Source organism: Cherax quadricarinatus, unplaced genomic scaffold (genome assembly GCF_038502225.1).
Source record: "Cherax quadricarinatus isolate ZL_2023a unplaced genomic scaffold, ASM3850222v1 Contig646, whole genome shotgun sequence".
Classification (NCBI taxonomy): domain Eukaryota; kingdom Metazoa; phylum Arthropoda; class Malacostraca; order Decapoda; family Parastacidae; genus Cherax; species Cherax quadricarinatus.
Genome location: NW_027195672.1, coordinates 79,185 through 104,196, shown reverse-complemented (window position 1 = coordinate 104,196; position 25,012 = coordinate 79,185). Strand labels below are relative to the sequence as shown.

The 25,012-nt window shown below is 41.4% G+C and overlaps 1 protein-coding gene across 1 annotated transcript in view; it reads left to right on the top strand.

The window, feature by feature from the left end:
• The first annotated feature begins 331 nt into the window (after positions 1-331).
• Positions 332-25,012, top strand: part of LOC128686635 (uncharacterized) — a 29,699-nt gene continuing 5,018 nt past the window's right edge. Inside the window, exons 1-2 of the mRNA XM_053773621.2 lie at positions 332-759; positions 4,585-4,647. Coding sequence (XP_053629596.1) covers positions 642-759; positions 4,585-4,647 — 181 coding nt within the window. The 5' untranslated portion in view covers positions 332-641. The remainder of the gene's footprint in view (positions 760-4,584; positions 4,648-25,012) is intronic.

Genomic DNA, 25,012 nt, shown 5'->3' with positions numbered 1-25,012 from the left:
TAGATCAGGGTCAACGTGATCATCCATCTTTTAGGTTTAAATAGTGGTTGTTTATATCCTGTATTATGTGGCGAGTTCTAATACTGATATCTGTAGTGGTGGGAGGTTTGGATAAGTATATCGCTAAAGCACTTTGGTCATATAGAGTGTAGTCACTAATAAACATAATGAAATTTATATTGTCTATAGTGGCTCTCTTTGCACTGCAACTCATTATTGTAATTACATAATCTCAATGTAAACTTGCAAAGAAATAAAAATTTGTATTTGTATTTGTATTAGTATTCTCCTCGGGACGTTTTTCCTCAAACAGCCCGTTGAGCAGTTGGTCGGAGCGCCATCCATTTTACTAGGCCAAAGAAAAACTTGTTTTTGTTAATTCTGGTGTTAAGTGTGTGGGAGCCTGGCTTTCCCTGGGTTTAGGTAAAGGAGTTCTGATATAATGGAACAAAGTTTTTCCATTTCTGTTTCCGAGAAAACTTTTATTTCTTTTCCAATTCCAGGCCAGATTTTAACTATTTTTTTCTGGGATTCCCGGAAAGCAGGGCTCAAAACGGTGAGCTGTGTTAGCCCTGTATACCCCAACAACAACAACAACTCTACTTCACATTTCAAGATTGCAAAGGTTCATAAAGGCTAAAATGGAGGACGACAACAAGAACGGCGAGGTAGAGATCTTCCAGACATTCGAACTGTCAGACGGTGCTCGTACGGTCACCATCTTGGCCTCCAGGGAGGAGGAGGAGAGGATTAATAAAGGTAATAATTGTGAATTTCTCATTTACGGAATAAAAGCCCATATATTTTTCTTCCTGAGAGTATTCTCTTATGTTCTTTTTTATATTTTTTCAGTTTTTAAACGGTATTAAGTGCAAAAAAATATAAAAAAGCTAGAATACCTTTACGTATTGAGCTATATACTCAATTTAAAAACCACTGACAAGTTTTTATCTAAACTTCTTATAAACTTTATTATTCTAATTAACAATGCCCAGTGTCACTTAGTGTTATTAATATATGCAATGAATTTTTTCAAGTTATTACAGTACTGTCAAAAGTTAAGGTTTTAGTATATAAACAACAAGTAAGCATACTTAAAAGAATTTAATGATTGTTCTGCTTACAACCATTATTTACCTTTATAATGCATGATTAAATATTACATTTTTTTTTACCTATAATTTAGAACCTTAATTGTACATACAATGTATTTAATCTTTATATGTTTAATTACTTAGGGAAACATTTGATAAAATAAATAATTACAATATTGCATGTAGTCATTATACATATGATGTACAAAAGTGATATGTTACAATGACATAAAATAAGATAAGAGGATCTCACTTTCAAAGACCACAACATTGTATCAATCGCATCTGCTAGAAAAATAACAGGATGGATAATGAGAACCTTCAAAACTAGGGATGCCAAGCCCATGATGACACTCTTCAGGTCACTTGTTCTATCTAGGCTGGAATATTGCTGCACACTAACAGCACCTTTCAAGGCAGGTGAAATTGTTGACCTAGAAAATGTACAGAGAACCTTCACAGCACACATAACTGCAATAAAACACCTCAATTACTGGGAACACTTGAAGATCCTCAACCTGTACTCCCTAGAATGCAGGCAGAAGAGATACATGATTATATACACTTGGAAAATCCTATTGGGATTAGTACCAAATTTGCACACGAAAATCACTCCCTGTCAAAGCAAAAGACTCGGTGGACGATGCAGCATCCCCTCAATGAAAAGCAGAGGCACCATTAGCACAATAAGAGACAACACAATAAGTGTCAGGGGCCCAAGACTGTTCAACTTCCTCCCAGCATACATAAGGGGGATTACCAATAGACCCCTGGCTGTTATCAAGAAGGTGCTGGACAGGCACCTAAAGCCAATACCTGACCAGCCCGCCTGTGGTTCGTATGTCGGGTTGCATGCAGCTAACAGTAACAGCCTGATTGATCAGGCCCTGATCTACCATGAGGCCTGGTCACAGCCCGAGCCACAAGGGGCGTTGATCCCTGGAATCCTCTCCAGGTATACTTCAGGTATACATTTCACCTATGCTGGGTATCGATCTCAGATCCTCAGTGTGTGAGCTCAAAACACTACTAGCCAAGCTGGTTTAACTGGTACAGTCACTCATAATAATAACAATCATGATAATGTTGATTTCACTGAGCCATACAAAAAATTTAGCTAATGTATTAATACAGTAGTTGGCACAAAAGAAAGCCACTAATTATGCAATGCATTTTGAGCATCTAATCATAAGGATTACTTACTACTTAAGAGCTAGACATAGACTCTTATGTAGGACCTCTTGTGTAGTTAACTACTATCATAAATACATATATGTAATGTTTATTGCCCTTGTAGTCTTAAGCTAGGCTTATGCTTGCCCGAAATGCTATGCATAACCATGGGCTTTCCGCATGCAATCAAATGTCACCCATTTCTGTATAACATTGAATCATGTGGAAATAAACATTGGGTGTGTGTGTGTGTGTGTGTGTGTGTGTGTGTGTGTGTGTGTGTGTGTGTGTGTGTGTGTGTGTGTGTGTGGGGGTGTGGGTGTGTGTGTGTGTGTGTGGGTGGGCGTGCTTGTGTGTATGCATATATTTGTACGCTCGTGTGTGTGTAGGTGTGCGTGCTTGTGTGTATGCATATATTTGTACGCTCGTGTGCATATGTCCGTGCGTGCGCCCTCGTGTGTGTGTGGGTGTGCGCGTGCGCTAGTGTGGGTGTATGATCCACTTAATATTTGTATTTATAACTCATTACAATTGTGACCAGGTGTGGACGTATCAGTGGTTCATTACTTTGTAATTTGTTCATGACTGTAACCATGTATAGGAGTGAGGCTGATTCATTACCTTTGTAACTTGCCATGATTGTGACCAGATCTACCTGGAGTTCATTACCTTTGTAACTAGTTCAGCTATCATAACTTTGGGGTCCAGTCCCTGGACCCATTATGTACCTTTGTAATCTTTTGACTACTGCCCACAGGATGGGTATGGGGTGTATAATAAAGATATTAAACTATAACTAACTAACTTAGAATAAAAAAGGTAGCTAATGAAAAATATGTATGGGAGCTGAAGGAAGGCTTGTAGAAGAACAAGGACAGAATTGGATGAAAGCTGGTTTTTGTTTGATACATCATATTGTGTACTGCTGAATTAGGTTCAGTCCATGTTTCTCCAAGGGAGGTTCTTCATTTCTGGTGAAGGGCTCTTGATCCAAAAATTGGAGCTATCTTCCCAGACAGACCCAGGTTTGACTGGGCTCTGAGAGTAGAAAAAACTCAGAACTCATCAAAGGTATATAGTATGTGGAAAGTACTTGAAGGCCTTGTTATAAATCTGCACATTGCTGTAACTACACACTAGAATGAAAGAAATGGAAGTGCAAAATAAACCCAGTGAAAAGCAGGAACATCGTGGGTACAATAAGAAAAGATTGTATCAACTCCAGTGAACTATTCAACATCTTACCAGAAGATATCAGAAATACTGCAGGGACAAGTGTGGAAGTCTTCAAGAGAAAACTGGGCAAGTATCTCCAATCAGGCTATGATTGATATGTGGGCCAGTAAGCTGCCAGTAGCAACAACCTGGGTAACCAGGCAAGCACCAGACGAGCCTGGCTCAGAGCCAGACTTCAGAACAAGAAAAACTCTTGAAACTCATCAAAGGTCAAAGGTTGATTTTGACTTTGTTGGAGCATGGCGACCGGGTGTACTTTTGACAGGTATGATGTATGAAACCCACCTTGTGTGATGGAATATAACAGGACAACACAGCTAGCTTTTGCTCCTGCTGCCTTTATACCCAAATTGCATAAAAAAAGTGTATTTCTCTGCTTCTGTATCCCTCTCTATGCCAAAATACTTTGAATCTAAAATTGAGTACCATCATGCTGTAATACCCATAGTCTTTGTTACTATGTTTCCTTGATATTCATGATCCTACTACTGTACCTGCAAAGTTCTCTTAGCTATTAGCAGGTCTGTTAATTTTGCTTTTCTTGAAACACACCAAAGGCCAAAGGTTCCTAATTGCTCCCTATGCTCTGTTCATTCAATCTCTGATGAATTACCTACTTGTTGCCCAATTGTGGTTCTCTTTGCTTTTATTTAACAATTGTACCACCTTTACAATACTGATAGCTCTCGTCAGTTCCTTTTTTCCTTAAATTTTTTTTTCTTCTCTCTTTTAACAGTGCATTCATTATTTTTTCAGCATTTTCCATCACTTAGATATGGCTGATTCTGTATGTACACTGATGGTTTGAAGCTCTCCACAAATACTGTATGACCTGTCAATGTTTAGTACTTTCCTGTAAAAATAGTGAATAGGATAACAATGTCTGAAGTCCTCCGTAGAGTTCAGCACATTGCCATATTTCCCAGTCCCATACTTAATAACTATTTTTCATGAATATATATCATCATTGTGTATTTTCTTAATTTAACTCAGTGTTTAACTCATACATCTGTTTTCCTGCCACATAAATATAAATAAATAAAGGCAGTGAACAGTATACATATAAATTTTTGTTTTTCAGATCAAGAATATGCTACTCAGAGGTTCCTTTCTGCTGTGGGTGAATATAACATTGTTGAAGGAGGTAAGATATTATAAACTTTCATCATCATCAAAATAATAATATTGATAATAATAATAATAATAATAGTAATACAGGTCCGCCATCACAAATCTGGCACTCAGACATCTGGTTCCATCAGTTATTCGGCACTAATTTTGGCTAGCATAATTTCAAATTTCCAAGGTTGCCACACCAACCTGCTGGTACTGTTTGGTGGCACTACTTGGTGCATAAGTCATTCCAATTTCTTTTTTTCCATTTATTGTTATAACCTGCTTACTTTTAGCTCTAGCCACGGTTCCAACGAATAAAAGAAATGATTCTCGTTGTGTAAAGCACATACACAGTACATTGTCCATAAAAGATAAGGTGGCTTTGAAGCCACTGTCGGTTGCCATGAGCTCAGTCTCGTGATGCAGGGGAATGTGCTTTATTATTACACTAATATCAATACTACAGCTTATTTGCCTATCAAAATTGATCTAATATGACATAAACAATATAAATACAGTGGATCCTTGGTTAACGCCTGGATCGGATAATGCCAACATCGGATAACGCCTCGCTTTTCCATAAAAAATTGGCTCAGATAACACCTAAAAACTCAGGAGCTTTCATCCCGAATGTGTCCGCTGGGTGCTGTGAGTGAGCCCGGCCAGTCACCCAGTCTACCAGACAGTGTGGCATTGTTTACAAGCTGTTGCAGTCGATTCCACGTGTACTGCGATATATTTTGTATTATTCCACTGTGTTTAGTGTTTGTAACAGCTAAATAAGCCACCATGGGCCCCAAGAAAGCTTCTAGTGCCAACCCTGTGGTAAAAAGGGTGAGGTGTACCATCGAGCTGAAAAAAGAGATAATAGAAAAGTATGAAAGTGGAGTGCGTATCTCGGAACTGGAAAAGTTATACAACAAACCCCATTCAACCATCACTACTCTCTAGCGCAACAAAAAGGAAATCAAGGAAGCTGTTGTTGCAAAAGGTGGAAGTGTGATTACAAAACAGATATCGCAAATACATACTCGAAGATGTGGAGAGACTGTTATTGGTGTGGATAAACGAGAAACAATTATCAGGGGACAGTATATCTCAGTCAATAATATGTGAAAAGGCAAGGCAGTTGCATGATGATCTCATTAAGAAAATGCCTCCAAATAGTGCTGCTGCTGATGAAATCGTTGTGGCATACACAGTGTAATAAGGCATGGTGAGGCTGCAAGCTTAGACAAAAAAGAGGCTGAAAAATATGTGCAGGACTTTAAGGAGTACATAGAGACTGAAAGCTTTAAACCCGAACAAGTGTTTAATTGTGACAAAACAGGCTTGTTTTGGAAGAAAATGCCAAACAGGACCTACATTACTCAGGAGGAAAAGGCACTCCCAGGACATAAGCCTATGACATTAACCCTTTCAGGGTTTCAGCCGTGCTAGTACGGCTTACGCACCAGGGTCCATGACGTACTAGTGCTCATAAATTCTAGCGCCTTCAAATCTAGTGAGAGAAAGCTGATAGGCCTACATATGAAAGAATGGGTCTATGTGGTCAGTGTGCATAGTATAAAAAAAATCCTGCAGCACACAGTGCATAATGAGAAAAAAAAAACTTTGACCGTGTTTTTGGATTAAAACAGCGACTTTGCACTGTATTTTTGTATGGTATTTATTGTTGTATTCTAGTTTTCCTGGTCTCATTGTATAGAATGGAAGACATATTACAGAAATTGAGATGATTTTGACTGGTTTTACAATGAAAAGTACCTTGAAATTGAGCTCAGAGTAGCAGAAATGTTCGATTTTTACCGAAGTTCAAAAGTAAACAAATCATGCTAAGTGCCCAACATACGTCAACTGGTGAGTCTAATATTCTTTCACAAGTGCGCCAATATTATTTATACCATGTCTACACTAATTCAGTAGTCTGCATAACAGTAAATCTTCTATTTTTTGTGAGAATAAAAATTCAAAATGGAAAGCAAAAAAATGTAAGAGGGGCTTGGGGACATGACTAATGAACAGAGGAAATGTTATTTTAGTGCCAGGAATGTCTTTCTTGTTTATTCTGGACCCTATTTGGAAATTGGTATCTTTTGAAATTTGTGTGAAATTGGCAAAATTGCTAAATTCTGACCCCTGTATTGGATAGTTGAAATCGGTAAATTGGTGGTTTCTTGTACTCATTCGATAGAAAAAATGAAGTTCTAGCGAATTAGTTATGATTTTTGTCGACTAGTACATTGGAATTGGCCGAAAATAGGGCTCAAAGTGGGCAAAATCGCCGATGCGTAAACATTGTCGAGACCGCTAACTTCGCGAGAGCATAATTCCGTAAGTTTTCCATCAAATTTCATACTTTTGGTGTCATTATGATTGGGAAAAGATTCTCTATCTTTTCATAAGAATTTTTTTTTTTTTTTTTTTTTGAAATTTGGGCAACCCTGAGAACAAGTCTCTGAGAGGGCCTGTGGACCCTGAAAGGGTTAATGTTGTGTAGTAATGCTAGTGGTGCTTGCAAAGTGAAGCCTTTAGTGGTGTATCACTCTGAAACTCCTAGAGCGTTCAAGAAAAACAATATCGTCAAGGGTAATTTGTGTGTGATGTGGAGATCAAGCACTAAGGCATGGGTCACTAGGGAATTTTCATGGACTGGTTTTATGGTGTGTTTGACCCCACTGTGAAAAATTGCCTCCTTGAAAAAAAATTGTCACTCAAGTACCTCCTGGTAATGGACAATCTCCTCCTCATCCTCACGACTTGCAAGAGCAAATTGCAGGGGAGTTTAGCTTCGTTAAAGTTAAATTTTTGCCTCCTAATACAACTCCTCTCCTCCAGCCCATGGACCAGCAGGTCATTTCAAACTTTAGAAAACTCTACACAAAAGCAGTGTTTCAAAATTGCTTTGAAGTGACCTCAGACACTCAGTTGACCCTAAGAGAGTTTTGGAAAGATCACTTCAAGTTCCTCAGTTGCATAAACCTTATAGGTAAGGCTTGGGAGGGAGTGACTTGCAGGATTTTAAACTCTGCTTGGAGGAAACTGTGGCCAAAATGTGTACAAGAGAGAGATTTTGAAGGGTTTGGGGCTAACCCTCAGGAGCCTATGCCAGTAGTGGAAGCTATTGTGTCATTGGGGAAGTCCATGGGGTTGGAGGTTTGTGGTGAGGATGTGGAAGAGTTGGTGCAGAACGACGATGAAGAAACAACCACTGCAGACCTGCAAGAGCTTGATGTGCAACAGCAACAGATCACAACTCAGGAATGTGCTTCAGAGCAGGAGGAAGAGAAATGGAGGAAGTTGCCTTTGTCAAGGATTAAGGAAATGTGTACAATGTTTACAAAGGTGCAAGCATTTATGGGTGAATTTTATCCTGTCACAGCTGTTGCAAGCCATATTGGCAACATGTACAATGACACTCTTGTGTCCCATTTTAGGGAAATCCTAAGGGCATGTGAGAAACAGAGCTCTCTGGACAGATTTTTGGTGTGACAGGGGTCCAGTGACTCTCAAGCTGGTCCTAGTGGCATTAAAAAACCAAGAAGGGAGGTAACCCCAGGAAAGGACTTGTTACCTGAAGTCTTTATGGAAGGGGATTCCCCTTCCAAACAATAGGAAACTTGAATCTCCCCTGCTGCTGGCACATCACTCATCAACAACTCCACAATAAAGGCAAGTGGTATTTAATTATTGTTTATTTTGCATGTACCATTCATTGCTGTGTAGGGAAATGTATATTTCATGTAAAAAAAATTATTTTGTTTAATACTTTTGGGTGTCTGGAACGGATTAATTGGATTTCCATTATTTCTTAGGGAGAAAATTAATTCGGTGAAAGGCTAAATTGGTTAAAGGCTAGCTCTCCGGAACAGATTAAAGGTGTTAACCGAAGGTCTACTGTAACATAAAAACATGCTAAGTACTACAGAATGAATAATATTTGGCATAATACCAAGCGGTTCGACGGAGGTTTTTTTTTTTTTTATTATCACACTGGCCGATTCCCACCAAGGCAGGGTGGCCCGAAAAAGAAAAACTTTCACCATCATTCACTCCATCACTGTCTTGCCAGAAGGGTGCTTTACACTACAGTTTTTAAACTGCAACATTAACACCCCTCCTTCAGAGTGCAGGCACTGTACTTCCCATCTCCAAGACTCAAGTCTGGCCTGCCGGTTTCCCTGAACCCCTTCATAAATGTTACTTTGCTCACACTCCAACAGCATGTCAAGCATTAAAAACCATTTGTCTCCATTCACTCCTATCAAACACGCTCACGCATGCCTGCTGGAAGTCAAAGCCCCTCGCACACAAAACCTCCTTTACTCCCTCCTTCCAACCTTTCCTAGGCCGACCCCTACCCCGCCTTCCTTCCACTACAGACTGATACACTCTTGAAGTCATTCTGTTTCGCTCCATTCTCTCTACATGTCCGAACCACCTCAACAACCCTTCCTCAGCCCTCTGGACAACAGTTTTGGTAATCCCGCACCTTCTCCTAACTTCCAAACTACGAATTCTCTGCATTATATTCACACCACACATTGCCCTCAGACATGACATCTCCACTGCCTCCAGCCTTCTCCTCGCTGCAACATTCATCACCCATGCTTCACACCCATATAAGAGCGTTGGTAAAACTATACTCTCATACATTCCCCTCTTTGCCTCCAAGGACAAAGTTCTTTGTCTCCACAGACTCCTAAGTGCACCACTCACCCTTTTCCCCTCATCAATTCTATGATTCACCTCATCTTTCGTAGACCCATCCGCTGACACGTCCACTCCCAAATATCTGAATACAGTACATTCACCTCCTCCATACCCTCCCTCCAATCTGATATCCAATCTTTCATCACCTAATCTTTTTGTTATCCTCATAACCTTACTCTTTCCTGTATTCACTTTTAATTTTCTTCTTTTGCACACCCTACCAAATTCATCCACCAATCTCTGCAACTTCTCTTCAGAATCTCCCAAGAGCACAGTGTCATCAGCAAAGAGCAACTGTGACAACTCCCGCTTTATGTGTGATTCTTTATCTTTTAACTCCACGCCTCTTGCCAAGACCCTTGCATTTACTTCTCTTACAACCCCATCTATAAATATATTAAACAACCATGGTGACATCACACATCCTTGTCTAAGGCCTACTTTTACTGGGAAATAATTTCCCTCTTTCCTACATACTCTAACTTGAGCCTCATTATCCTCGTAAAAACTCTTCACTGCTTTCAGTAACCTACCTCCTACACCATACACCTGCAACATCTGCCACATTGCCCCCCTATCCACCCTGTCATACGCCTTTTCCAAATCCATAAATACTACAAAAACCTCTTTAGCCTTATCTAAAAACTGTTCACTTATATGTTTCACTGTAAACACCTGGTCCACACACCCCCTACCTTTCCTAAAGCCTCCTTGTTCATCTGCTATCCTATTCTCCGTCTTACTCTTAATTCTTTCAATAATAACTCTACCATACACTTTACCAGGTATACTCAACAGACTTATCCCCCTATAATTTTTGCACACTCTTTTGTCCCCTTTGCCTTTATACAAAGGAACTATGCATGCTCTCTGCCAATCCCTAGGTACCTTACCCTCTTCCATACATTTATTAAATAATTTCACCAACCACTCCAAAACTATATCCCCACCTGCTTTTAACATTTCTATCTTTATCCCATCAATCCCAGCTGCCTTACCCCCTTTCATTTTACCATAATAATAATAATAATACACCTACCATCCGACTTACGAAAGAGTTCGGTTCCGAGAATCCGGTCGTAAGTCGAAATGGACGTAAGTCGAACTTTACTATTGAATATCAACATAACATTTTTGTAATGACTTTATTGTTTTATTTTGGTATTTCATGTTTTACTTTACTTTTTATGCTGTTAGTACTGTATTTTATACTGTAAGGTTTAGGATAAACACTGTGTACAACACAAACACTTGTTTATTTCCCAGAAATTTGGCATAAAAAACACAGTCATAAGTCGAGTCGTCATATGTCGAGCAGGTCGTAAGTCGGATGGTAGGTGTAATATCTTTATTTACTACATGTACATGTACAAGGTATACAGGCCTAGCTGACATCAGTGACATACTACTATTATGTAGACTATTGCATTAGTGTAAAAATAGTAAAATAATATCACCACACTTGTGAAAGAATATTAGACTCTCCAGTTGACGTGTATTGGACGCTTGGCATGACTTGTTTACTTTTGATCTTTGGTAAAAATCGAACATTTCTGCTACTTTGAGCTCAATTTCAAGGTACTTTTCATTGTAAAATCAGTCAAAATTATCTCAATTTCTGTAATACGTCTTCCATTCTATAAAATGAGACCAAGAAAACTAGAATACAACAATAAATGCCATACGAAAACACAGTGCAAAGTCGCTGTTTTAATCCAAAAACACGGTCAAAGTATTTTTTTTCTCATTACGCACTGTGTGCTGCAGGATTTTTTTTATACTGTGCACACTGACCACATTGACCCATTCTTTCATATGTAGGCCTACCAGCTTTTTCTCACTAGATTTGAAGGCGCTAGAATTTATGCGTGCTAGTATGTCAAAAAAACCTGCGCGTAAGCCGTAATAGTACGGCTGAAACCCCGAAAGGGTTAACATGTTTTATGTTATTTATAATGTTTACTTTGTCATATTAGATCAATTGTGATAGGCAAATAAGCTGTAGTGTTGATATTAGCATAATAATAAAGCATAGGGTCCTAAGAAGCAAGATCACCACCCATCTAGAAACCCATCAGTTACACAACCCAGGGCAACATGGGTTTAGAACAGGTCGCTCCTGTCTGTCTCAACTACTGGATCACTACGACAAGGTCCTAAATGCACTAGAAGACAAAAAGAATGCAGATGTAATATATACAGACTTTGCAAAAGCCTTCGACAAGTGTGACCATGGCGTAATAGCGCACAAAATGCGCGCTAAAGGAATAACAGGAAAAGTCGGTCGATGGATCTATAATTTCCTCACTAACAGAACACAGAGAGTAGTCGTCAACAGAGTAAAGTCCGAGGCAGCTACGGTGAAAAGCTCTGTCCCACAAGGCACAGTACTAGCTCCCATCTTGTTCCTCATCCTCATATCCGACATAGACAAGGATGTCAGCCACAGCACCGTGTCTTCCTTTGCAGATGACACCCGAATCTGCATGACAGTGTCTTCCATTGCAGACACTGCAAGGCTCCAGGCGGACATCAACCAAATCTTTCAGTGGGCTGCAGAAAACAATATGAAGTTCAACGATGAGAAATTTCAATTACTCAGATATGGTAAACATGAGGAAATTAAATCTTCATCAGAGTACAAAACAAATTCTGGCCACAAAATAGAGCGAAACACCAACGTCAAAGACCTAGGAGTGATTATGTCGGAGGATCTCACCTTCAAGGACCATAACATTGTATCAATCGCATCTGCTAGAAAAATGACAGGATGGATAATGAGAACCTTCAAAACTAGGGAGGCCAAGCCCATGATGACACTCTTCAGGTCACTTGTTCTATCTAGGCTGGAATATTGCTGCACTCTAACAGCACCTTTCAAGGCAGGTGAAATTGCCGACCTAGAAAATGTACAGAGAACTTTCACGGCGCGCATAACGGAGATAAAACACCTCAATTACTGGGAGCGCTTGAGGTTTCTAAACCTGTATTCCCTGGAACGCAGGAGGGAGAGATACATGATTATATACACCTGGAAAATCCTAGAGGGACTAGTACCAAACTTGCACACGAAAATCACTCACTACGAAAGCAAAAGACTTGGCAGACGATGCACCATCCCCCCAATGAAAAGCAGGGGTGTCACTAGCACGTTAAGAGACCATACAATAAGTGTCAGGGGCCCGAGACTGTTCAACTGCCTCCCAGCACACATAAGGGGGATTACCAACAGACCCCTGGCAGTCTTCAAGCTGGCACTGGACAAGCACCTAAAGACAGTTCCTGATCAGCCGGGCTGTGGCTCGTACGTTGGTTTGCGTGCAGCCAGCAGCAACAGCCTGGTTGATCAGGCGCTGATCCACCAGGAGGCCTGGTCACAGACCGGGCCGCGGGGGCGTTGACCCCCGAAACTCTCTCCAGGTAAACTCCAGGTATTCTCCTGCTTCATGAGACTGAGTTCATGGCAACTGACAGTGGCTTCAAAGCCACCTTATCTTTAATGGATAATGTACTGTGTAGGTGCTTTACATAATGAGAAGCATTTCTTTTATTCATTGGAACCATGGTGTTGCGGCCCCCTGCCAAACTAGCAGTTAAATGGTTAACCTGCCGGCCGGCAGTACCACTGGGTACGTCATCAAACCCATTGTGGGGACTGCTGAGCCGGCCTTAGCAGCAGTAACTACCAGAACACCTTACGGTAGACATCTACTGGCAGTAGAGTATTCGTCTGACCGTCTTATTATATATATCTAATGGCATTAGAGGAAGTGCTCACCGCAGCTCACTGAGTCTGTTGGCCTCAGTTACTTGACGGCCGCATTCAGTGAGCTTGCAGCATGGTGTTCTACAAACACTATTTATCAACTGGTCTTGAAGGCGGTAGGAAGTGCTCACCAGACCACCTTACGGTGTACTTCTACCGGCCTTGGAGAGTATTTAGAGGACAGGTGATGTCTGCGGACTCACCGCCTACGCTGGCCAACTGTGGGCCGGAGTCATCGGATGCTGTTTTAGTGGGACACTACATGAAGAAAAGGTTGGAGTGTGACACTGAACTGGGCTAGGACCGTAGTGTGACACTTAAGCAAGTATGATGGAGTGTCACTGAGATATGCTATAGGACCGTAGTGGAACACTGAGAAGAAAAGGGTGTCGTGTGACACTAAAGAAGTTACGGTTGTAGTGTACATTGAATAGTGTCATGTGACTGGCCTCGAGAAAGACGCTGTGTGAGTGTGTCGCTGGGTGTCAAGGGTGACACAGTAGTGTATGAAGCAGAGAAAAGGGTGTCGTGTGACACGGAGAGTAGGAGCGTCATTACGCAGAGAAAAGGGTGTCAAGAGACACAGTTGAGATGGAGCGTCATTACACGGATACGTGTCATGTGACACGGAGCGTCATTAGGGTGTCGTGAGACACGGAGTTGACTGTAATTTATTATTGTACAAATGTTATTTATAATTTATTATTTTAGCATAGATATATATAGTGACACAGTAGTGTCTGAGAAGTTGTACCCTGTGTAGGGTCAGGAATTATTTATTATTTTACGAAGATGCTAATTATAATTTATTATTGTAACATGTATATATTATCAGATGTTTATTAGTTTAAATACCTCTAGACCAAAGATTGTGTTTTTTATATAATATTTAAGATTCATTTATTTTAATGTGTATATACGTATCCCGAACTTTTATATTACTAACACTAATGTAAAACCCAATTAGTGTTTTTGTAATACATGGCTAGGGCTAAAAGTAAGCAGGTTATAACAATAAATGGAGAAAAAGAAACTGGAATGACTTATGCAGTAAGTACCGCCACCAAACAGTACCAGCAGGTTGGTGTGGCGACCCTGGAAATTTGAAATTATGCTAGCCAAAATTAGTGCCGAATAACTGAAGGAACCGAATACTGATCGCCAGATTTGTGATGGCGGACCTGTAGTTCTTTAAAGGTAGTTCTTTAAACTTAAAATAAAGGAGACACTATAAAAGGGACATTTTTGTGGCATTTATGGATTTGGAAAAGGCATATGACAGGGTGGATAGGGGGGCAATATGGCAGATGTTGCAGGTGTATGGTATAGGAGGTAGGTTACTGAAAGCAGTGAAGAGTTTTTATGAGGATAGTGAGGCTCAAGTTAGAGTATGTAGGAAAGAGGGAGATTATTTCCCAGTTAAAGTAGGCCTTAGACAGGGATGTGTGATGTCACCGTGGTTGTTTAATATATTTATAGATGGGGTAGTAAGAGAAGTAAATGCGAAGGTCTTGGCAAGAGGAGTGGAGTGAAAAGAAAAAGAATCACACATAAAGTGGGAGTTGTCACAGTTGCTCTTTGCTGATGACACTGTGCTCTTGGGAGATTCTGAAGAGAAGTTGCAGAGGTTGGTGGATGAATTTGGTAGGGTATGTAAAAGAAGAAAATTAAAAGTGAATACAGGAAAGAGTAAGGTTATGAGGATAACAAAAAGATTAGGTGATGAAAGATTGGAAGGAGGGAGTATGGAGGAGGTGAATGTATTCAGATGTTTGGGAGTGGACGTGTCAGCGGATGGGTCTATGAAAGATGAGGTGAAACATAGAATTAATGAGGAGAAAAGGATGAGCGGTGCACTTAGGAGTCTGTGGAGACAATGAACTTTGTCCTTGGAGGCAAAGAGGGGAATGTATGAGAGTATAGTTTTACCAACGCTCTTATATGGGTGTGAAGCATGGGTGATGAATGTTGTAGCGAGGAGAAGGCTGGAGGCAGTGGAGATGTCATGTCTGAGGGCAACGTGTGGTGTGAATATAATGCAGAGAATTCGTTGTTTGGAAGTTAGGAGGAGGTACAGGATTGCCAAAACTGTTGTCCAGAGGGCTGAGGAAGGGTTGTTGAGGTGGTTCAGACATGTAGAGAGAATGGAGCGCAACAGAATGACTTCAAGAGTGTATCAGTCTGTAGTGGAAGGAAGGCGGGGTATGGGTCGGCCTAAGAAAGGTTGAAGGGAGGGGGTAAAGGAGGTTTTATGTGCGAGGGGCTTGGACTTCCAGCGGGCATGTGTGAGCGTGTTTGATAGGAGTGAATGGAGACAAATGGTTTTTAATACTTGACGTGCTGTTGGAGTGTGAGCAAAGTAACATTTATGAAGGGATTCAGGGAAACCGGCAGGCCGGACTTGAGTCCTGGAGATGGGAAGTACAGTGCCTGCACTCTGAAGGAGGGGTGTTAATGTTGCAGTTTAAAAACTGTAGTGTAAAGCACCCTTCTGGCAAGACAGTGATGGAGTGAATGATGGTGAAAGTTTTTCTTTTTCGGGCCACCCTGCCTTGGTGGGAATTGGCCAGTGTGCTAATAAAATAAAATAAAAATAATACAAGTTGTGGTGAACAAATAAAGTGGTAATCAAATAAAGGAGCTTGGGAATATAATGGCAAAATAATGAACTTATTACACTTTAGCACCTGAGAATAGCACCTTGATTATTTTAACAATTGTGAATATATGAACTAAGGTAGTTATTTAAAGCTAAAATAAAGGAGAAAATATATAAGGGACTAAATTAAGTAATGGTAAACAAAGTTAAATGGACAGATAGTCATAATGATATAATATTGATTTGGGAGTAAGATCTGACTTGTAATATATAATAAGTTGTAATATAATAAGTTGGTAGATAAAAGACTGATAGGTAGACTTCAGAATGTGCATGTTTATAGAGAGGCCACAGATATATCAGATCATTTTTTAGTTGTAGCTACAGTGAGCATAAAAGGTAGATGGATTACAAGGAGAATGGCATTAGCAAACAAGAGAGAGGTGAATGTTTATAAACTAAAGGAGGAGGCAGTTAGGGTAAAATATAAACAACTACTGGAAGATGGGCTAGTGAGTGTGTATACAGCCTCTCCTCACTTAACGAAGGAGTTCCGTCCTTAAGACCACGTTGTTAAATGAATTCGTCGCTAAGTGAGGAGCATACTATGATAGTAGTGAGATTGTGTCAACCATCTTTCATATTGCTTTAATGTCACCTTTGCACCATTTGTAACATTTCTGGTATATTTTTAAATGTTTATACAGTAGTGTACTGTATACTGAAATAAACAGAATAGAGGAAATCAGCTCTGATATACATTATTTAGGTATGAATACTGGTCAGAGAGCCCATCATTAGTTCGAGGCGTCGGTAAACGAGTACGTTGCTAAGTGAGGAGAGGCTGTATAGACAATGAGGTTGAAAAGATATAGGTAGATTTTAGAATGTAGTGTTAGAGTGTTCAGCAGAAGTGTGTGGTTACAGGGAAGTAGGTGCGGGAAGGAGGTAGAGTGATTGGTGGAATGACAAGGTTAAAAGCGTAGTAAGAGAAAAAAGTTAGCATATGAGAAGTTTTTTACAAAGTAGAAATGATATAAGGAGGGAGGAGTATATGGAGAGAAAATGAGAGGTTAAGAGAGTGGTGAAGAAATGTAAGAGGAGAGTAAATGATGGAGTAGGTGAGATGCTATCAACAAATTTTGCTGAAAATAAGAAAAAGTTTTGGAGTGAAATTAATAAGTTGAGAAAGCCTAGGGAACAAATGGATTTGACAGTGAAAAATAGGAGAGGAAAGTTACTAGATGAAGAGTTGGAGGTATCGAGAAGGTGGAGGGAATATTTTGAGGAGCTATTAAATGTTGACAAAGATAGGGAAGCTGGGATTTTGTGCTATGGGCAGGGAGGTATAACATCTTGTAGGAGTGAGCAAGAGCCAGATGTGAGCATGGGGGAAGTGTGTGAAGCTGTTGGAGTGTGAGCAATATAACATTTATGAAGGGATTCAGGGAAACCGAATAGTTGGACTTGTGTCCTGGAGGTGGGAAGTACAGTCCCTGCACTCTGAAGGAGGGGTGGAGATATGCTGCAGTTTTTGAACTGTATTGTAAGCACTCCTCAGTGGGAGACAGCCGATGTGTTAATGAAAAATAAAAAAAAAATAAAAAATAATAATAATAGTAATAATAATTAGCTTACCAGGAGTTTACCTGGTGTCAGAGTCAAGGGTCACTATTTCCACAAACTGTTCCCAGGCTAAGGCTCCAAATTGCTGACTTGATTGACCAGGCTGTTGTTACTAGCTACCTGTAGTCCAAGGTATGCACCACATCCTGGCTGATCCTGAACTGACGTAAGAAACTTATCAAGTTCTGAGGACTGCCAGAAGTTTGTTGGGTAGTTCCCTTGATGTACAGTGGAAGCATGTTGGAAAAGTCTTGGTCCCCTTATTGAAGTCTCTTTAGTGTATTCATGGGCCTCTGCCCTTCAACAGAGGATTCTTCAACCATCTGCTAAGCCTCTTGCTCTCATATGGAGTGATTGCAGTGTGCAAGTTCGGGAACAAGCCCTCCAAAATTTTCCAGGTGTATATTATGATGTACAGTGGACCCTCGAATTATAAAGAGATTATTTGGCGTTCTGGTTAGCGGGTAGTAAATGATAAGTCTTCGGAGGCTTCTTACTTTATTGTTAAGTCGTGGTGGGTACACAGGCGTGTGTGTTTGCCCATGGCCCGGGAGGGCCATCCCATGAGAGAGAGAGCTAGGGAGTAAGGCCTTCTGTCTTCCTGCTAGGCCGCTGTGTGAGTGAGAGCGAGGCAAGGGCAGACAGGCTGGCGTGCCTACCGAGAGGCCTGTCTACAGAGGGCAGCATCTGAGTGGTGCAAAATATGAACTAAGCTGGCAGACAGCATGGGCTGTCTGTGCAGACAGTACAGGCTGTCTACATACGCTCGGCCACCTACCGCTCGTCGTCCCAACGCGACAATACTGGTGGTAAAAGGAACTTGGTCTCTCTCTCGTGGGATGGCCCTTCCCGGGCCATGGGCACAACACAAGCCTGTGTACCCACCACGATATAACAATAAAGTAAGAAGCCTCCGAAGAAGAAGTATATCATTGACCACCCGCTTTCAGTACACCAAATAAATCCCATTAAACATTGGTAGCAGAGGTGGTCGCAGCAGTGCGTTTGCCCAGAGAGAGGAAGGAAGGTATGAAGTCATCTTCACTTCATCATCCCATACAAGAAGCATCCGTCTCTCAACGAGTTATCCTGATGTCGTGTCTGCACGTTTCAGCATCCACACACAGGTACAAGCAGGATCCAGCCAAAATTTTCCGAGAATTGTAAGTGATCCCACCGCTGCCACCATTTATAAAGAGACTATTTGGCGTTCTGGTAGCGGGTAGTAAATGATAAGTCTTCGGAGGCTTCTTGCTTTATTGTTAAGTCGTGGTGGGTACACAGGCTTGTGTGTTTGCCCATGGCCCGGGAGGGCCATCCCACGAGAGAGAGCTAGGGAGTAAGGCCTTCTGTCTTCCTGCTAGGCTGCTGTGGGAGTGAGAGCGAGGCAAGGGCAGACAGGCTGGCGTGCCTACCGAGAGGCCTGTCTACAGAGGGCAGCATCTGAGTGGCACGAAATATGAACTAAGCTGGCAGACAGCATGGGCTGTCTGTGCAGACAGTACAGGCTGTCTACAGAATTTCGTAATTAATTCGTTCCAGAGAGTCTGACAAAATGCAAAATTTGTGAATGGCGAAACCATTTTTCCCATAAGAAATAATGTAAATCCAATTAATCCATTCCAGACACCCAAAAGTATTAAAAGTTTTTTTTTATAGATTAACCCTTTCAGGGTTGGTGCCGTACTAGTGCGGCTTATGCGCCAGGGTTGGTGCCATACTAGTACGCATAAATTCTAGCGTCCTCAAATCAAGCAGGAAAAGGCTGGTAGTCCTGGATGTGAGAGAATGGGTCTCCATGGTCAGTGTGCGCGGTATAAAAAAAAATCGGGAACCCAGTGGTGCATTATGGGAAAGTCATTTTATTACACCTTGTTCACCATGTCTAGCGGTAAGAAACTCCTCACTCCTCGGCTAATTGGGGTTCTTTTGTTCCCCAGTGACAGTTCAAACACAGATGGAAGTGTCAGTGAAGATGAATTTCATGGTTTTGAGGAGTTTGTGACTGAAAGCAATGCCCAGGAAACCAACCTGAAGGAAGGAAGGAAGAAGGAAGGAAGGTAGAAGAAAGGGAGGAAAGAAGGAAGAGATGAGAGAAAGGAAGGAAGAGATGAGAGGAAGGAGGGAAGGAAGGAAGGAGGGAAGAAAGGAAGACCATCAACCTAGGATAACTCAAAAAATTCAGACAGTGACTTATTTCCATGTAGGTTGGTGGGGTGGGGAGGAAGGGATGGGTGTTGACAGGCAGTGAGGGTGGTGAGTGGTGGTGTTATTTGTCATTGTGACACTAATTAGGCTGGTGACTCAGCATATTTACAAGTCCACCCCTACACAACAACTGTGAGCTTTACAGAAGCTGTAGCAGTTCTGGGAAGTGTCCAGTGGCTTTGTGTGTATATATGTAATAGAAAAATAGTAATAAACAACTTTTATAATTGGTTTGTGTAAACATGTTTTGTAAACAATATAATAACTGTGTGCGGTTATTGTGTAGCTTACAACGAGTGAATATACATTCAGTATACCTTATATTGGTCTCACAGGCCAGAAAAGTTACTTGAAGGAAGGAAGGAGGGAGGGAAGAAAGGAGGGAGGGAAGGGAGGGAGGGAAAGGAAGGAGGGAGGGAGGGAAGGAAGGAGGGAGGGAAGGAAGGAAGAAAGAAAGGAGGGAGGGAGGGAAGAAAGGAGGGAGGGAAGAAAGGGGGGAGGGAAGAAAAGAGAGAGGGAAGGGAGGGAGGGAAGGAAGGAAGGAGGGAGGGAAGGAAGGAAGGAGGGAGGGAGGGAGGGAAGGAAGGAAGGAGGGAAAGTAGGTAGGAAGAGATGAGAGGAAGGAATGAAGGAAGGAAGGTAGGTAGGAAGAGATGAGAGGATGGAATGAAGGAAGGTAGGTGTGTGGGAAGGAATGGATGTGTTGTGGAAGGCAGTGAGGTTAGTGAGTGGTGGTATGATGCATCATTGTGACACACGACACACCAGTGACTCAGCATATTTACAAGTCCACCCCCACACTACTACAAGCTTTCAGAACCTCTTGTAGTTATAGGAATCTGTCCAGTCACTCTATATGAGTATATATATGATAGAAAAATAGTAATAAACAACATTTTTTATTGTTGGTTTGTGTAAACATATTTTGTAAACAATATAATGACAGCAAAGTTTGTGCTGTTATTGTGTAGTATACAATGAGTGAATATATACCAAATAGTCTTTATATTGGTCTCAGAGGCCATAAAAGTTACTTGAAAAAATAAAATATTAGAAAATAAAAGAAAAAAGTAGAAAAAACAAAATAAACTATTACCAGGTGACTGGGAGTCAGTGATGTTGCCGTATGTGGTTCAATTTCTGTCAGCTTCATGCAAAAAAAATTTTTTAGCCTATAAAATTTAGAAAAAAACTATTTTTTCATAAAAAATAATTTTTTTCGAATATTTACCGACCCTGAGAACAGGTTTGGGAGAGGGCCTGCCGACCCTGAAAGGTTTAAATATAGATTTACATACAGAAAAGAATGAGAAATCAAGTATAAAACAATAATAACATCACACTTACCTTTATTGAAGACTCTTGTTGGTGTATGGAAGACAGGAAGAGGGGAGAGGGTTAAGAACATAAGAAAGGAGGAACACTGCAGCAGGCCTGTTGGCCCATACTAGGCATGTCCTGCACAAACCATCCCACTAGCAAAATATTTGCCCAACCCAATTTTCAATGCTTCCCAAGCAATAAGCTTTGATAATTCTATTCACTCATGCACAAGTCCCATTCAAATCAAATCGTGTGTGTGGGGAAGTACCCTGGCTGGGTTGAGTGGGGAAGCACCCTGGCTGGTGTACATAAGAACATAAGAAAGCAGGAACACTACAGTAGACATGTTGGCCCATACTAGGCAGGTCCTTCACAAACCATCCCACTAACATAATATTTGCCCAACCCAATTTTCAATGCTCCCCAAGCAATAAGCTTTGATACAGTGGAACGTTGTTTTTCAGCCGTAATCCATTCCAGAAGGTAGGCCTAAATTCGAAACGGCCTAAAGTTGAAACAGTATTTCCCATAAGAATTAACCCTTTCAGGGTCCGTCCCGTAGATCTATGGCTTTACGTTCAAGGTCCAAACCGTAGATCTACGCCATGAGCTGAGCTCACTCTGATAAACTGTGAGTGGTAAATTTGGGCCTAGATATGAGAGAATACATCTATGTGGTATGTGTGCACCACATAAAACAAATCCTGCAGCACACTGTGGAGAAAAAAAACTGAGACCGTGATTTTCGATTAAAACAGCGACTTTGCAGTGTTTTTTCATATGTTTTTTATAGATGTATTTGCGATTTCTTGGTCTCATTTGATAGAATGGAAGACATATTACAGAAATAGAGATGATTTTGATTGGTTTTAGCACTGGAAATGGCTTGAAACTGAGCTCAAAGTAGCGGAAATGTTAAAATTTTTGCCGATGTTCAAGAGTAAACAAACGATCTGACACATTTAATACACGCCAGCTGGTGGGTCTGATATACATTCACAAATGTGGTGATGATATTTATACAATTATTACAATATTGCATAACAGTAAATCTTCTATTTTTTGGTGTGAATAAAAATTCATTATGTGAATAAGAAATCAAAATGGAATTTATTTGTAAAGCCTCAAAACGTAACTGATGAACAGAGGAAATGTTAGTTTAGTGCCAGGAATACCTACATTGTTTATTCTGGACCCTATTTTGAAATTGGAATATTTTGAACTTTGTGTTAAATTGGCCAAATTACCAATTTCCGATCACTTTATTTTGTAGTTGAAACAGTTGACTTGGTGATTTCTTGTGCTCAGTCAATAGAATAGAAGTAATACTAGTGAAATAGCTAAGAATTTGGTCGACTGGAATAATGTAATGGCCTAAAATGGGAGTCAAAGTCGGCAAAATCGCCAATTCGTAAATATCGCTGACACATCAAAATTCGCGAGAGCATAATTTCGTCAGTTTTCCATCAAATTTCGTACTTTTTGTTTTATTACCTTCACAAAAAGATTCTCTACCATTTCATAAGAAAAAATAGCAATTTTTTTTTTAAATTCTTGGACACTGGGGCACCACTTCAGATTTTGGCCTTGGACCCTGAAAGGGTTAATGTAAATACAATTAATTCGTTCCAGACAACCAAAAACATTCACAAAAAAATACATTTTTTAAAGATTAATTATAGTTTTGCATACACAAAACAATGAGAACTAAATAAAATAAATAAACATTTAAATCACTATTACATACCTCTATTGAAGACTCTTGTTGGCTTATGGAGAGAGGGAGGAAGGACTGATTATTGTATGGAAGGGGAATCCCCCCTCCATAAGGACTTCAGGTATTGAAGCTCTCTCTGGGGTTACTTCCCTCCCTGCCTGCTACACTCCCTGCATGCTTGCTACACTCCCTGCCTGCCTACTACACTCCCTGCCTGCCTACTACACTCCCTGCCTGCCTGCTACACTCCCTGCCTGCCTGCTACACTCCCTGCCTCCCACACTTCTTGTTTCCCTGCTACATTCCATGCTTGCCTGCTACACTCCCTACCTCCATGCTACACTCCCTGCATACTTGCTACACTCCCTGCCTGCCTGCTACACTCCCTGCCTGCCTGCTACACTCCCTGGCTGCCTGCTACATTCCCTGCCTCCATGCTACACTCCCTGCCTGCCTGCTACACTCCCTGCCTGCCTGCTACACTCCCTGCCTCCATGCTACACTCCCTGTATGCCTGCTACACTCCCTGCCTGCCTGGTACACTTCCTGCCTGCCCGCTACATTCCCTGCTTCCATGCTACACTCCCTGCCTCCCTTCCACACTCCGTTTCCCTGCTATTCTCCCTGCTGCACTCCCTGCCTCTATGCTCCACTCCCTGCATGCCTGCTACACTTCCTGCATACCTGCTGCACTCCCTGCCTGCCTGCCTGCTACACTCTCTGCCTGCCTGCTATATTCCTTGCCTCCATGCTACACTCCCTGCATGCCTGCTACAATCCCTCCCTCCATGCTACACTCCCTGCCTCCCTTCCACACTCCCTGTTTCCCTGCTATTCTCCCTGAATGCCTGCTACACTCCCTGCCTACTTGCTACACTTCCTGCCTGCCTGCTACACTTCCTGCCTGCCTGCTACACTCCCTGGATGTTTGGATGAATGCGCAGAGTATATACTCACTCGCTGACAGACAAAGGGAGACTGACTCATGTACCTGTGGCGTCCTGGTGGGAGACGGGCTGACACACATTTAATACGGCTGATAAATGAGGTAATGGCCAAAATACAGAGGAAGATTTCCGCGGATAAAACAGCCTAAAAATGAAATGGCTGATAAATGCAGCGGCCTAAAAACAAGGTTCCAATGTAATTCTATTCACTCATGCGCAAGTCCCACTCAAATCAAATTATGTGTGTGGGGAAGTACCCTGGCTGGTGTGTGGGGAAGTACCCTGGCTGGTGTGTGGGGAAGTACCCTGGCTGGTGTGTGGGGAAGTACCCTGGCTGGTGTGTGGGGAAGTACCCTGGCTGGTGTAGGGAAGTACCCTGTCTGGTGTGTTCTTTCTTGAATTCTATCGTATTTCTCACCTTCTTTACTAAAGGGGTGACACTAGGAGTTTTCTTTTGGCCCATGGTGGCTTATTTAGTAGTTGCAAGCACAAAAAAAAATGGATTATTATGAAATGTATCGCATGAATGCATGGGGTGATGGTCACTCGCCCAGAAACAATGCCACACTAACTCTCTGAATGGTTTGTGGGAGCCTTTGTGTATATGCAGCCACTGGGAGGTCGCTCATACACATTCTGGATGACCGACGAATGGCGAGGCAAATTACGAACTGTGAGACTATATTTTGACGAAAAAAAGTTGCTGAAAAGCAAAATTTACGAAACACAAGGCTTATGAAACTCGAGGGTCCACTGTATAATTTAAGGGTACTTCAAGCATTCCTAGTAGTCCAAGTGCTTGACTGAACTTATATGAACAGTGAAGGTTCTCTGTACATTATCCAGTTTTGCAATTTCTGCCTTGAAGGGGACTATTAGTATACAGCAATATTCCATCCTGGAGAAGATTAATTATCCGAAGAGTATCATAATCGGCTTGGCCTCTCATGTTTTGAATATTCTAGTTCCTTGAATGTGAGATCCTCTGACAGTGTCTCTTCCATGTCTCTCACACTGGACTTCCACTGTATTGAATGATTGAAGTGGCCTGTAATCTGTGTCGGTCTTTATTTCCTCAATTTTTCCATAGCAGAGTAACTGAAATTTGGTTAACCAGGCAAACACCATACAAGCCTGGCCCATGGACAGGCTCTGAGAACAAAAAAACTCTTGGAACTCATCAAAGGTATATCATAGGTAAGGTATGCCCTTGTTAAATATTGTTGTGTTTGTGACCCTCTGAAAGGCTGTTTATATTAGCTTGAAGGTTTGCTGCATACTCAGTAGATTCCACATACAGTATAGTTTGAAGAAACAAGTCATCATAGGAACAGTTGGAGGGAGGAGATTAAAGGTTTTGAGTTTTAGGGGCATGAATAGCCAGTACATGTGTGTGAACATGTTAGACAGAAGTGAATGGAATGGTGGCAGATGCAGTTCAATGTAGATAAATGCAAGGTTCTGAAGCTAGGGAGTGTCCAAAACCCTAGCACT